Raw genomic sequence first — 12,227 nt, forward strand, 5'->3', positions numbered from 1 at the left:
TATCAGCGCCGAGTCCTGACTCCCGTCCTGCCTGTTTGGCAGCTCCAGCTCCAGCCCCGATCGGGTCCCAGGTGCAGGCCAGGCAGTCGCGGCATCTCTGACCCGCTGGCCAGGTCTCAGACTTGAGCAGGGTGGTGACCCCAAGTCCAGCACAGAATTGGGGTCCAGGCCGACAGGTGGAAAGTCTGTCCCCCAGGAGCAAGGGGTCCACCGTTGCACAGGTGAGCAGCTGGCCTTGGTACGTGTCACCCCTGAGCAGTACCGGTGGGGGACAGAGAAAATGCCACGAAGATCAGGTTCCACATGAGGCAGCCAGGCCTGGGCCCTGTCTCAGCTCCTCTCAGTCAGTCTTGGGTTTATTCGCAAGTTGGGGGCCGAGCTAGGACAATGCCATTGGCCATCTCATGTCCCTGCCGTGGAGGCACCCCTCTGGCAGCGCCCACAGTTCCTGGGCTCCAAGCAGGCCCCTTTTGGTTCCATAGTCAGACTGGACTTGTCAGGATCTGGAGGTGGGGGGAGGCAGTCCCTTCCTGACCCCTGTGCACAGATGTGGTCATTGGCCATGGCCACCTTGACCCAGCACCTCGGGAAGTCTGAGCCCCAGAGGCCTCTGGGACAGTCGGGGCTCAGAAAAATGGGCCCCATGAGGCAGGCACTCCTCCAGCACAAGCTCCTTCTGCTGTGTCTCCTTCCTGGATGGGGGTCAGGGAGGGAGGTTGGGGGGAGGAGGAGAGCACAGTCCTGGCCTGTCAGAGCCAGCAGCCGCAAACAGAAGGAAGCTTGGCCTGGGGCAGTGGGCACCGGCCAAGCTGCCCTCCCGCCAGGAAGGAGCGGCACCTGGGTGGAGGCAGGGTGCCCGGATTCCAGCCAGGCCCTGGGAACAACCTAGTGCGCTGCCAGGGCCCCACGTGGCAGGGACCACCCCGAACACAGGCTGAAGCTGATTCCACTGCTCTGGAGGCCAGGACCCCATGGCTCCTCCTCAACGGGCCCAGAAGGGTGGCACCGGGTCCTGGAGCCTGGAGCCTGGAACCAGCTCCGTGCCCCAGCTACCCCATCCTGAGGGGTCCTGAGCCAGGGTCTTCAGACCCCTGCCTGGCCACCCTCCCACGTGGCTTCAGGCTCTGCTGGCCCTGGGCTTTGGTTTACCCCACCTGGCCCTATGATGCAGGTTACAAGGGGCCTCGGCCATGGTGGGGGAACTTACCAAAGGAACGTTTCCCCGCAGATTTCTGATAGCCAGAGGGGTCAGGGTGGAGAGAGATGAGTTACACAGGCCAAGGCCAGTCCACTGCCGAGTCCAATGTAGAAGGCCAGGACCTCGGACTGCCCAGAGTTACTCACTGGCCTTGGCCCCCCCGAAGGTCAGGACATGCCCCAAGGAGGCAGCCAAGTTCAGGAAAACTGGATCTTCTGGGGCGTCACCTCCTGTGCCGTGAGGGCCCCCAGCAGGAGGAAGCTGTGGCCCCCGGGCTAGGCGCTAGGAGCCCTCTCGGAAGCTGTGGATCTGCGTGGAGTACCTCTGCAGGTGGGCCTCGGGCTGGGCCTCGGCGGCGTCCAGCGTGTCCCCGGCCACCTGCTGCTGCTGCTGCTGGTAGTGCTGGTAGAGCTTGGGGCCCGGCCCGTCCAGGCCCGGGAGGCGCCCGCTGGACATGGCTAGGATGGTGGCAGTGAGGGACTTGATGTAGTTCTTGGCCAGCGTGAGCGTCTCGATCTTGGAGAGCTTCTTGTCGGCGCGTACGTGCGGGATGACCTCACGCAGCGCCTGGAAAGCATTGTTGAGCTTGTGCATGCGCTGCCGCTCCCGTTCGTTGCTCTCCAGCCGCCGCTGGATGCTGCTTTCCCGGCGGCCACCAGGTCCCGCCAGCCCAGGCCGCCGCCGTCCACCCTCAGCCCGGCCCCCCTGCGCCCGTGATGCTCGGCTCCGCAGACCCTTGGCTGGCTCCTGCCCAGAGCCCAGCTGGGGCCTGTCTGGGGTCTGCTCCGCTGGGCTGGCCTCTGTGTCCTGAGGGGTCGCCCGGCGCCTGGGGGGCCGGTTCTTGGTCTTCATGGCCCCAGCAGTGATCCTAGGGGCAAAGGCTCAGAGGAGAGGCCTGGGAAGCTGAAATCCAGAATACAGGCCACCCTGTTGTCACCCAGCAGTGGACACTTGCCCATGGCCAGAGCTCACTCAGGGCAGACGATTTCTCCATGCCCCGGGTCCTCCCCAGTTACAAACGGGGCCCAGAGCTAACTTCTTATGTTCCAGTGCCCACTGGACAGCATGTCTGACCCTTGGCCTTTGCCTGACCTGGTGGTCCTCCTCCTGGGTGATGAGCCCTGGTCCCCGTGACTGGCCCTGTGCCCCTCACTCACCTCCCAGCACCGCCTAAGCTCAGGCCCCTATGACTCGCCCAGAGCTGACCCAGGTTTGAGGCGGCCCTGCGTCCTGTTTGCCCGGTGTAGGCAGGCAGGGGCCGGGAGCCACTCTCAGCGCAAGCATGGGGACCCCCCGCGGTGGCCATGCGGCAGCTGTCAAAGGTCGGCAGACCGATGACCAGGGCCTGCGGCTGTCCAGCCTGACCATGTGGATGGCCCCCCACCCAGGTTTCACCCCAGGCATCCCCCCCTCCCACCTCCAGTTACCTGGGGATCCTCGGCTGCACGCGCCGGGCTGCCCACGGGGGACAAGGACACGTAGCTTTAGCCGCCCCGGGCGGGGCCGCGGCCGCATGTAAATGAGCTCGCGGGGCGGGCCCGGGGCGGGCCGGTGTCCGCGTGTCGCCAGCGGGGGGCGGCGGCGCACCTGCGGGACGGGGCCGCCCTGCCCCCGCCCTGAATCCCCCGCGAGCCGCGGGGGAGTCCCGGGAACGCCCCAGGTCGCATCCGCCCCCTCCCGCACTCACCCCCCCCCGCCTTGGGGTTAGGGCTCTGAACTCCAACCCAAAGAGGATTTTGGCAAAAGGCGTCTTGCAGCGAATACTGGGTTTGAGACGGGCTGCGGCCCTGGCACCCCGCGCCTCCACCCGATGTTTCGGACCGACCAGGTGGCATGGGGACTTCCCCCAGTTCGCGGGCGCCGGGCCAGGTGCGAGAGGGCGGGGCCCGGCGGGCGGGGGCGGGGCCCGGGGCAGCGCGGAGCCGCGGTCTGGCCGGTCGCCGGGCGGAGCCGGGGGCGGGGCTTGACGGGAGGGGCGGGGCCCGACGCCGTGCGGCGCCGGGACCCGGCCAGTCGCTGGGCGAAGTCGGGGGCGGGGCTTGGAAGGAGAGGCGGGGCCGGACGCTGGGCGGAGCCCGACGGGGCGCGCGCAGAGCACCTGCGTGGACACCCGCGTGCGGATCTCGGGAATTAACTGGTTGCAGGCCGTAGAGCCCATTTGGGAAACTGGCAGTCTGGGCTCAAAACCAGCTGCCACCCAGGGGTTCCAATCAGCTGGCGTTCAAGCCGTTTCTGCGCGAGGCAGCCCACCTGGTGGCGGCCGCAGCGTCCCACCCGACAGGGGCACTGAAGGTTTCCGTCTACTCCGGGCAGCAGTGAGCTGAGCTATGCCAGTCTCCAGCTTGCCCTGTAGCTGGCCACCATGCCCGTGGCTGCTCAGACGGGAATGAGAACAGGGGCGCAGGGTGACAAGGAGGTTGCTCTGGACATTGAAAAGGCCTTTTTGAGCAGACCGGCCTCTCCGCCTTGGTGCTCCGAGGCCGGGGCTCAGAAGCAAAAGTGTACAGGGATTGGGCAGTACACGCAAACACCACAAACTTTAGATAAAATTTAAGGCAGCACAAAAGCTGCATCAAAATGTAGTTTTTAATAATTCTACAAATCTTGTTCCCTGGAGTGTGGGGAGAAATGTCCTCTCCAGCCCTTCATATTTTGGCAGTGCTGAGACAGAGCCTGGGGCTTCCCACGAGTCAGGCTGCTGCTCTGCTGGGCTGATACCTGGAATCACACTCCAGCCCTTCCTATTATCTCCCTAGCCCCCATCTCGACTGGGCACAGTGAGGGCATCGGGAAGGCAGGCACCTGCCTGGGCGAGTGAAGACGTCACAGAATAAACGCAGCCACGGAATTTATAAATATATATCTATATTTATTTTGAATATTAAATAGTTTTTAAATTACAAGCAATTTATTGAATCACACTATGCATCAATATACAGTAAAAATCTTACAATTTAAAAATGTACACAATTTAAATTCAAAGTTCATTAACGGTTATATTGCCTTGAACTCTGACACGGCGTCCTGCAGGCGGGGTGGCCCTTGGGTCCTCAACTGGGGAATGAAGTAAGCAGCTGCCATCCACGCCGGTCCAGTGCTCAGCTCTGCCCAGCCAGGGCCACCAGGACAACTTGAACATATTTCAGCCAATCCCTACACAGGTTGTTGGCAATTCAATACTGTCAACACATTTTTTTAAGAGTTTAGTTCTATCCTGAAGGGAATATTTTAACAGCCTTAAAATTTTCTAGTTTAACAGCCAATACAGCATGGCCCCCTGGGAAAACTTCTTGAGGTTGAGCTCCATGGACCCAACTCACCTCACAGACCCTCTAACCGCTGAGCTGCCTCCCGAGGGTCATCAACCCCACAGAGACCTGTGGGAAATGCTGGTCGAGGACGAGGCGTGGAAAGGCGACGGTCAGGTGGAGCCCGGCGAAGCCATTTCCCCAGACAAGGGGATCTGAGAGGGAAGGTAGCTTCCCATTCCGTATTCCGCGACATCCTCAAGAGGCTCCGCTCCCTCCCCAGCCCCTAGGGCAGGCCTGGCAGCACCTTTCTTCATTCCTCTTTCTGGCTTATGACAGGGTCATTTGAGAACACAAATCAACCTCTGGGCAAGGGTGGAAAGGAAAGATTATTTTCACTACAGGATCTGAAACGCGTAAACTCCAGCAAAGAAAGATAAAGTAAAATCTGGCAGGTTCCAGAGAGGGCCCGGGAGATGGTCTAGGGGCTCAGGAGTCACAAGCCTCACCTCACTTAGGAGAACCCCGCTGATTCACTGAACTGCATACTGGAGAACAAATACAGTATGAAAACCCACAACCGGGAACCAACTTAGTTTCAAAAAAGAAACAACAACAACAACAGGGGGAAAAAAAAAGGATCAACAACAAAGCACATGCTATCACTTCAGAAATGGGCTGGGAATTTTAATCTACATAATTTATTTCCTGTGTATTGCTTGAGGTTTCAAAATAACATGTTAACCAACATGTTTATTATAAATATAAAATCTCCCCCACCATGCAACACCACAGAATAGCTACCGTTCCACACCCTCCCCCAACTCAATGTACAAAATGCATTTTTTGGCAATTAATCATGAGAGTAATATAGACTTAAAATAAAATGGGAATTATGTTAAAAATCTCCTTAATTAGAGACAAAATAAGTACAGCCCCCGACGATTAATACCTTTCTCTTGTTCTCTTGGGCTGACTGTTGAAGGTGACTACTCTAGGATTTTGTGTGACTTGTGTCATTCACAGTTGGGGCTATGCGAACCCATCATTTGGAAAATGAGTATAATCACCTTTCTTTCCTCTCTCAACCAGACTGCGGCTAGAGGTAAAAATGCAGAAAATAAATTCTCCTAAGCCAAACACTGAGAGGGTGAGTGCGGCGAAATCCCCGTCAACCACCCCCATCTATGTGCCCATGGCCAGACATCATCCAGAGAACGGGAGGAGTGCCTCGCTGGTGCCCTGCTGGGAGCCAGGACCACAGAGCCCGCGTAACTGCTTGCACAGAGCCCTGGAGCCCTGCAGGTGCCCGCTCGTGTCCCAGCCAGGCCTGGAGAGCGATCTAGTGTCAGCGCAGCTTGGTACTGACCAACATCTGGGGGACCGGGCTCAGCGGCCTGGAAGAGCCTGGGCAGGCATGGCCCAAGCACGGGACACCATGCAGAAATTCGGGTAACGAAGTGACACAGGGACCCAACTGCGGCAGCTGTGGGGTACCTGGGTCTTTCCTCAGTAGCAGATGCCACCCCGGGAGCTGGTCGTGAGGATCTAAGGGACATGGCAATGCTGGGGGACACTGGGAAGGTCCCCAGGCAGTGGACACTGACAGCAAGATGGCTATCGAGCAGGGTGCTCGCGCCCTGGGCAAGGGAGGGTGGGGACACAACAGTCGAACCCGGAGCCACGGACGGGCCTACCACCTCCTCTTTCACTAAAAGGGCTTCAGAAAACTGGGGGCCAGCGTGAGAGAATCACGTGAGGGGCTGCAAGACCCCGCGGTTCCTCAGAGAAGCCTCAGGTGAGACAGGAAGCCACGGTGGGGAAAGAGACAAAAACGGGTTTCATTCAAACGACAAAGCCGAGCAGTCTTTTTGGACTCCTCAAAAATACTCCCGTCAGAACATAAAACACGGACATTCGGAATCAGTTATCATTCACGAAAAAGTACCGTATGTACAGCCCCAGCGTCTCTAAGACAGCAGAACTCTCCAAATAGTTAAGCGCTACAAGTACCATGCAGAGCAAACACACTGTGAAACAGAAAGAAAAAGAAAACAAAAAAAATCAAACTAGTGGATAGCACCAGCTTGACCTGCCAGAGTTTCCTGGAATAATTTAGGGTTCTGTACAATATCGGGGACTCTTAGAACAGTTGTCCACAGTGCAATTACAGAAGCAATCAGTGATTTCTTTGAAGGGAACAATATGGCTCACTGGTGCCCACTTGCAGCGCGGGTCCTGGCCGCACCCGGCTCTGTACGCATGGCTGGATGCAGGGAACGCGGCTGCATCCTGCACACACGCACGGACAGCGGGGCGAAGGCCCCCAGGACGTGGATTGTCGGACGTGCTCCCGGCGGGGCCTCCCTCTGCCACTGAGTCTCTCCCGTCTCAGCAGATGGCACGCGTGTGTCGTGGCTCGGCTGGCCGCGGGGATGCTGCTCCCGCCCAGCAGCCTGGGGCCTAATCTTTCTCTCCATCTTCGCTGCTTCCTGGGGAGGAGAGAACAAGCAGAGCAGGGACTGCAGGGGGCCATCCTCAGCACCTGCCAGGCCTCTCACCCGCCCAGCTGCTCGGCTCACACGCAGGTCGATGTCAGTGCGGGCTGGGCGGGCAGCTCTGGCGCGGACAGGCCGTTCAGGAACGGCAGTATCTAATCGGCGCTCACACAGCGCAGGCACAGATAAAACCCCTCTACGCTCCAGCATGTTTATTTGGTCTGCAAACTTTACATAAAGCTATGTACCAGCTAGCATATCACTCCATCTACGGGGGAAAGGGAGGGGGGGCGGGGGGGCGGGGCTCTTCAGACAACGCGACTTGCAATGCGCCCTGCCCCTCACCCTGCCCCGCGGCCCCTGTGATGGCCAAGACTGGCACTTAATGGCAAAGTCAACATTCCCAGGGTGCCTAGGGCGTTCCCATGCCCACAGGGCAGCCAGCAGAGGTGGGGAGGGGGGTAGAGGAAGGTGGCGGGTACACACCAGGGGGGCAATCCGTGGGCTGGAACTTGCCCTGGGGTGCCTGGCGCCCACCACAGAACCCCGAGCCCCGAGCCCCCACCGGAAGCTCCCGCTCACCTCCTTGCTCCATGTCTGAGTCGGTGAGATGCGTGAGGGAGAAGCTGGCCATGTTGGCAGGGGAGATGGAGAACCTGGAATAGGGAGGCCCGTGTGGCCAGCTGGGCTCCAGGCCCCGCGGCGGCGGAGGCGGCGGGGAGAAGTACTTGGCTGTCTGCAGGGCTGCCTTGGGGCCGAGCAAGTTACTGGTGGTCTTGGCCAGGAAGGGGTCTGGGGAGAAGTCGTCGTCCCATTCGAAGCCTCCACCTAGAGAGAAGTGACAAGCGGGGAGTGTCCTCACCAGACCCCCAGAGGGTGGCAGAGGGGGCCCCAAGGGGTGCGGCATGTGTGGGGCGAGCGTGCTACCTTCTTCGTCAGTGGAGCTCTCGGAGTTCATGCACCTGCCGAAGCCAGGGGCCCCAGGACCAGGGGCTGCACCACTCCGCTCGGGTCTCCGGGCTGCCGCGCTGCCGCAGGGCCCCAGCTCTTTGGTTGGCGTCTCCTGGAAAGCCGAGAGAGCAGTGCCCATCAGCACAGTGCTCACAGGGGCAGGCCAGTGACAGAGCCGACAGCCAGAGCACATTGGCCTGGGAAGCAGGGAGGACGGGGACTCTGACATCACTGGGGTGGGAGGAAATTCCAGATGCTTCTTTTCTTCATCCTCTCCCTCCAGCCCCAGGCAACCCTGGGTGGGCCTTGAGTTCTGGAGTGTGATGCTTCCTCTTCCCCAAAAGGGCTGTGTGACCACCCTGAGGGGGGGCAGCCCCGCAATTCCCTACACCCTACACCTCTTCTCCATGTGGAGAGACCTCCGGAGTGCCTGAGCAGCAGGCCTGAGCTCTGGGGCTTCCTGCTTGACTGTGTGTGGTGGACTTGACCCAGAGGGTCTCCCTAAAGTGTTGCAGACACCTGGAGACGCTGCCAGGTTCCACGTGGCTGGGCCCAGGTCGGGGTCAACCAGGAGGACAAAACTATCAGCACTGTCCAGAGAATCTGGCCAGAAAGAAGGAGCCAGCAGGAGTAGCCCGCAGCCTAAGGCTCGGCAAGGAATGAGGTTCAGGCCTCAGAGGACGGACAGGACACCTGTGGAACTCCCACGGAAACTGAGCGACCACCTAAGGAAGGACAGACACTCACATGGGCAGAAATGCAGGTGCCATGGCAGAACAAATGGGGAAAAAAATAAGAGAATGCACTTATACAGAGCAGGAAACTACAACTGTTGAGACTGAAAACCCACCAGCTGACTCAATACTGAGTGGAAGGAGATCAACAGAAACGGTCCAAGATGCCGGGAAGGGGCCCCTGGGAGGCGTTTAGTGAAAGGAAGGTTGAGGATGTCTCAGACTTGGTGAAAGACAGAACTACAGGCTCAATACCGAACACACACATGAAACGCAGGGCCACGAGCCAGAAACCCACAGGACAGAGATCCCAGTGCTGAGCCCAGACGAGTAAGATCTCCCAGAACAAGACGAGGCAGAAGGGAAGCTTCGGTTCCCGAGCAGGCGGAGGTGGCGGGAAGCCGCTTGCAGCAGATCCCCTTAAGAACAAAACCCAGTAGGTCAGAGAGAGAACCTATGTCAGTGAGAAGCCCCAAAGGGCTGCTGTGAGAGCTGCCAGGCCGGGTGCTGGTCTAGGCCTCATCCTGGCATTCGTTATGGTCCTCAGCCCACCCAGGAGTGATCCCTGAGAGCAGAGCCAGGAGTAACCCCTGAGCACTGCCAGGTGTGGCCCCAAAACAGAACAAACAAAGCAGAAAGAAAAACAACAGTGGGCTAAGGATGTAGCTCAGTATAGAACACATTTCCCCAGCAAAACAGACATGCACACCACACGCATGCATGCAAGCATGCACAGGCACACGCACACATGTGTGCATATGCAGGGACACACTTGCGTGCATGCACACAGAGACCAGACCAGAGAAGTGAAGATTACTGCTTACTTTGGACAAAAAGAATTATCCTCCTTCGAGTTTTTTTTGCTTTTTGGGTCACACCCGGCAATGCACAAGGGTTACTCCTGGCTCTGCACTCAGGAATTACTCCTGGTGGTGCTCGGGGGACCAAATGGGATGCTGGGAATTGAACCCGGGTTGGCTGTGCGCAAGGCAAACGCCCTATCTGCTGTGTTATCGCTCCAGCCTCTCTCTCTCTTTTTTTTTTTTGGTCTTTTTGGGTCGCACCCGGCAATGTTCAGTGGTTACTCCTGGCTCTGCGCTCAGGAATTACTCCTGGTGGTGCTGGGAGAGCGTATGGGATGCTGGGAATCGAAGCCAGATCAGCCGCATGCAAGGCAAACGCCTTCCCCTTTGTCCTGACCCTCTACCTCATACCTTGAGTTTCCTAAGATAAACTTAGTGGCTGGAAGTACAACAGCAAGGTTGGATAGGTTTTTGTTCCAAGTGTCTGCATGCAGTCGAACCCAATTCTGCCTCTGGAACCACCAAGGTCCCCAAGCATTGCCGGGGGCAGCCCTGGGGGCCCACGAGCAGAACTGGGGTGTCTCAGAGAACTCCCAGCACCGCAGGCTCCTCCTCCCCCGCAAATTGTAAATATTTATCCAGAGCAAGCTGGAGTCTCACTAGGAAGAGTCGCTCTCTATATAAAGGAGGCTTCTGTCCCTCTGAGACAGCAAACCTGGTGAATTCCTGGACATACTCTCCACACGGGGGCCAGGGCTGCAGGCCGCCAGCACAGGTCACTTCCAGCACTCCTCAAACTAAGCACAACGGAATCAGACTAGCAATCATGAACAAGAGATGCTCCAACCACTATGACCAAAAAGGAAATCACAAGGAAAATGATAAGCTACTTTACACTGATCAAACTATAGCCTAATAACACGTGGGATGCGCGCAAGTAGAACCGTACAGCGCTATAGATGTTTATCAGAAAAGAAAAAACATGGGGCCAGAGTGATAGTACTGCAGGGAGGGCATTTGCCTTACAGGTGATTGGCCTGAGTTGGACCCCAGTACCCCATGCAGTCTCCCGAGCACCACCAGGAGTGATTCCTGAGTGCAGAGCCAGAGTAATCCCTGTGCATCACTGGGTGTGGCCAAAAAACAAGCAAAAAATGAAGAAACATTTCAAACCGCAAGAGTCTAAAACGCAACCACAACCCAAACCCAAAGCAAGGAGGAAAAAAAGTGATCAAGGAATCACTAAAATGTAAAGGAAAACAATAGAGAAAAAAAGAAGTCCACAAAACCAAGAGCAGTTCTTTGAAGGTCAATACATCTATGTAATTTCTTCGAGAAAGAGGAGAGGAGGAAACACTTCCCAACTGACTTTATGAGACCAGCACTGATGCCCTGATATCAAAACCCAACACAGGTCATGACCTCAAACCCCAAACCAGTGGAACAAGCAAACCCTCACCCGCAAACCACAGGCCAACACACCTCACAGACACAAACGCCTCAAGCCACAGCGGGCAGGGCCAGGCCAGGAAGGCAGGCTCAGTGCCTGGAAACCAATGTCAACCCCGGCTTCTATCAGCTGGCAGAAGACAGAACGCACCTCACAAAAATTCAACATGACTCAGGATGAAACGTCTCTCAAACTAAGAGCAAAGGCGGAGCTTCTGACTTGACAAATGGCATCTCCCAAGAACGGACACCCGGATTCATGGTTAAAGACGAAGTTCTCTCGGGACCAGGTACCAAGCCCAGCTCACGCGCAGCAGCACATGGAGAAGACACCAGGCCTGGGGCCCGTTCATGGACAGAGAAACGAGGTGCAAACAAACAAGGGCGCTCATTTCTAGGAACCAACCAGGTGCCATGGGAAACCAGAACTTAAAAAAAAAATACTTTTTATGGGGCCAGCAAGGTGGCGCCACGGGCTGGAGCAAAGGCTCTGTGTGCACAAGGCTTGGATTCGAGACCCGAGTACCCATCCCCAAATGAACAAAGTCCTTTTGGAGCAGCTCCTGAAGTAACGGGGTCCTTGGGCAGGAATGCAACAGCCTGCGCCAGGTCACTGAGAGCAGCTGTGTCTGCAACGCCCAGTGTCAGAGAAACCCGATGTCCTTCACGCCTTCCCCACAACGGCTGAACAGACGTGTCTGCCCACCCCAGCTCGGGACCATTTAAGACAGAGAACTGCAGAAGGGCCAGAGAAACGGTGCAGGGGCAGGAGACCACCCCACCTCCCAACACACACACATACACACACACACACACACACACCACACCACACCACCACCACCACCACCAGAGAACTGCAGAAGGGCCAGAGAAACAGTGCAGGGGCAGGAGACCACCCCACCTCCCAACACACACACACACACACACACACACACACACACACACACACACACCCCACTACCACCACCACCACCACCACCACCAGGTCTGATTCCTGAGCAAACAGAAAGGAGGATTCGGGGGAGAACACACACACACACACACACACACACACACCCCACTATCACCACCACCACCACCACCAGGTCTGATTCCTGAGCAAACGGAAAGGAGGATTCGGGGGAGAACACACACACACACACACATACATTCGAGGGAGAATTTGGAAGGGCCATTCGGGGGCATTTTTCCCAAGACCAATGGGGACAATGCAGAGCCGTGGGTCTGGTTTAGGGAGTCGGGGTGCAGGTCGATGGCACTGAAGAGAATCCATCCCCTCCACCCCCAGAATGAGCCAGAAAAGAGAGAATCTTAATGAGCGTTTTAAAAATAAAAGTCAAAGGGCT

General features: G+C 57.5%; 2 protein-coding genes across 3 annotated transcripts in view; both read right to left on the minus strand.

Moving 5' to 3' along the window:
• Positions 1-1,037: 1,037 nt before the first annotated feature.
• Positions 1,038-2,650, minus strand: BHLHA15 (basic helix-loop-helix family member a15). The gene is made up of 2 exons (XM_056128546.1): positions 2,626-2,650; positions 1,038-2,101 (listed from the first exon to the last, which is right to left on the minus strand). Exon 2 carries the CDS (start codon positions 2,048-2,050, stop codon positions 1,481-1,483), a length of 570 nt encoding a protein of 189 aa, XP_055984521.1. The 5' UTR covers positions 2,051-2,101; positions 2,626-2,650; the 3' UTR covers positions 1,038-1,480.
• A 1,396-nt stretch (positions 2,651-4,046) lies between these two features.
• LMTK2 (lemur tyrosine kinase 2) overlaps positions 4,047-12,227 on the minus strand; it is a 72,986-nt gene continuing 64,805 nt past the window's right edge. For both annotated transcript variants that reach the window (XM_056128493.1, XM_056128492.1), the window contains exons 12-14: positions 7,872-8,007; positions 7,527-7,772; positions 4,047-6,938 (exon numbers count right to left, since the gene is read on the minus strand). In XM_056128493.1, the coding sequence (XP_055984468.1) occupies positions 6,910-6,938; positions 7,527-7,772; positions 7,872-8,007 (411 nt within the window). In that variant the 3' untranslated portion in view covers positions 4,047-6,909. The remainder of the gene's footprint in view (positions 6,939-7,526; positions 7,773-7,871; positions 8,008-12,227) is intronic.

Source organism: Sorex fumeus, unplaced genomic scaffold (genome assembly GCF_029834395.1).
Source record: "Sorex fumeus unplaced genomic scaffold, SorFum_2.1 ptg000064l, whole genome shotgun sequence".
NCBI classification, from domain to species: Eukaryota; Metazoa; Chordata; class Mammalia; order Eulipotyphla; family Soricidae; genus Sorex; species Sorex fumeus.

What these genes read in the sequence shown, in the direction of transcription:
- BHLHA15 (XM_056128546.1), bottom strand. Translation starts at nt 2,050, where the DNA reads ATGAAGACCAAGAACCGGCCCCCCAGGCGCCGGGCGACCCCTCAGGAC.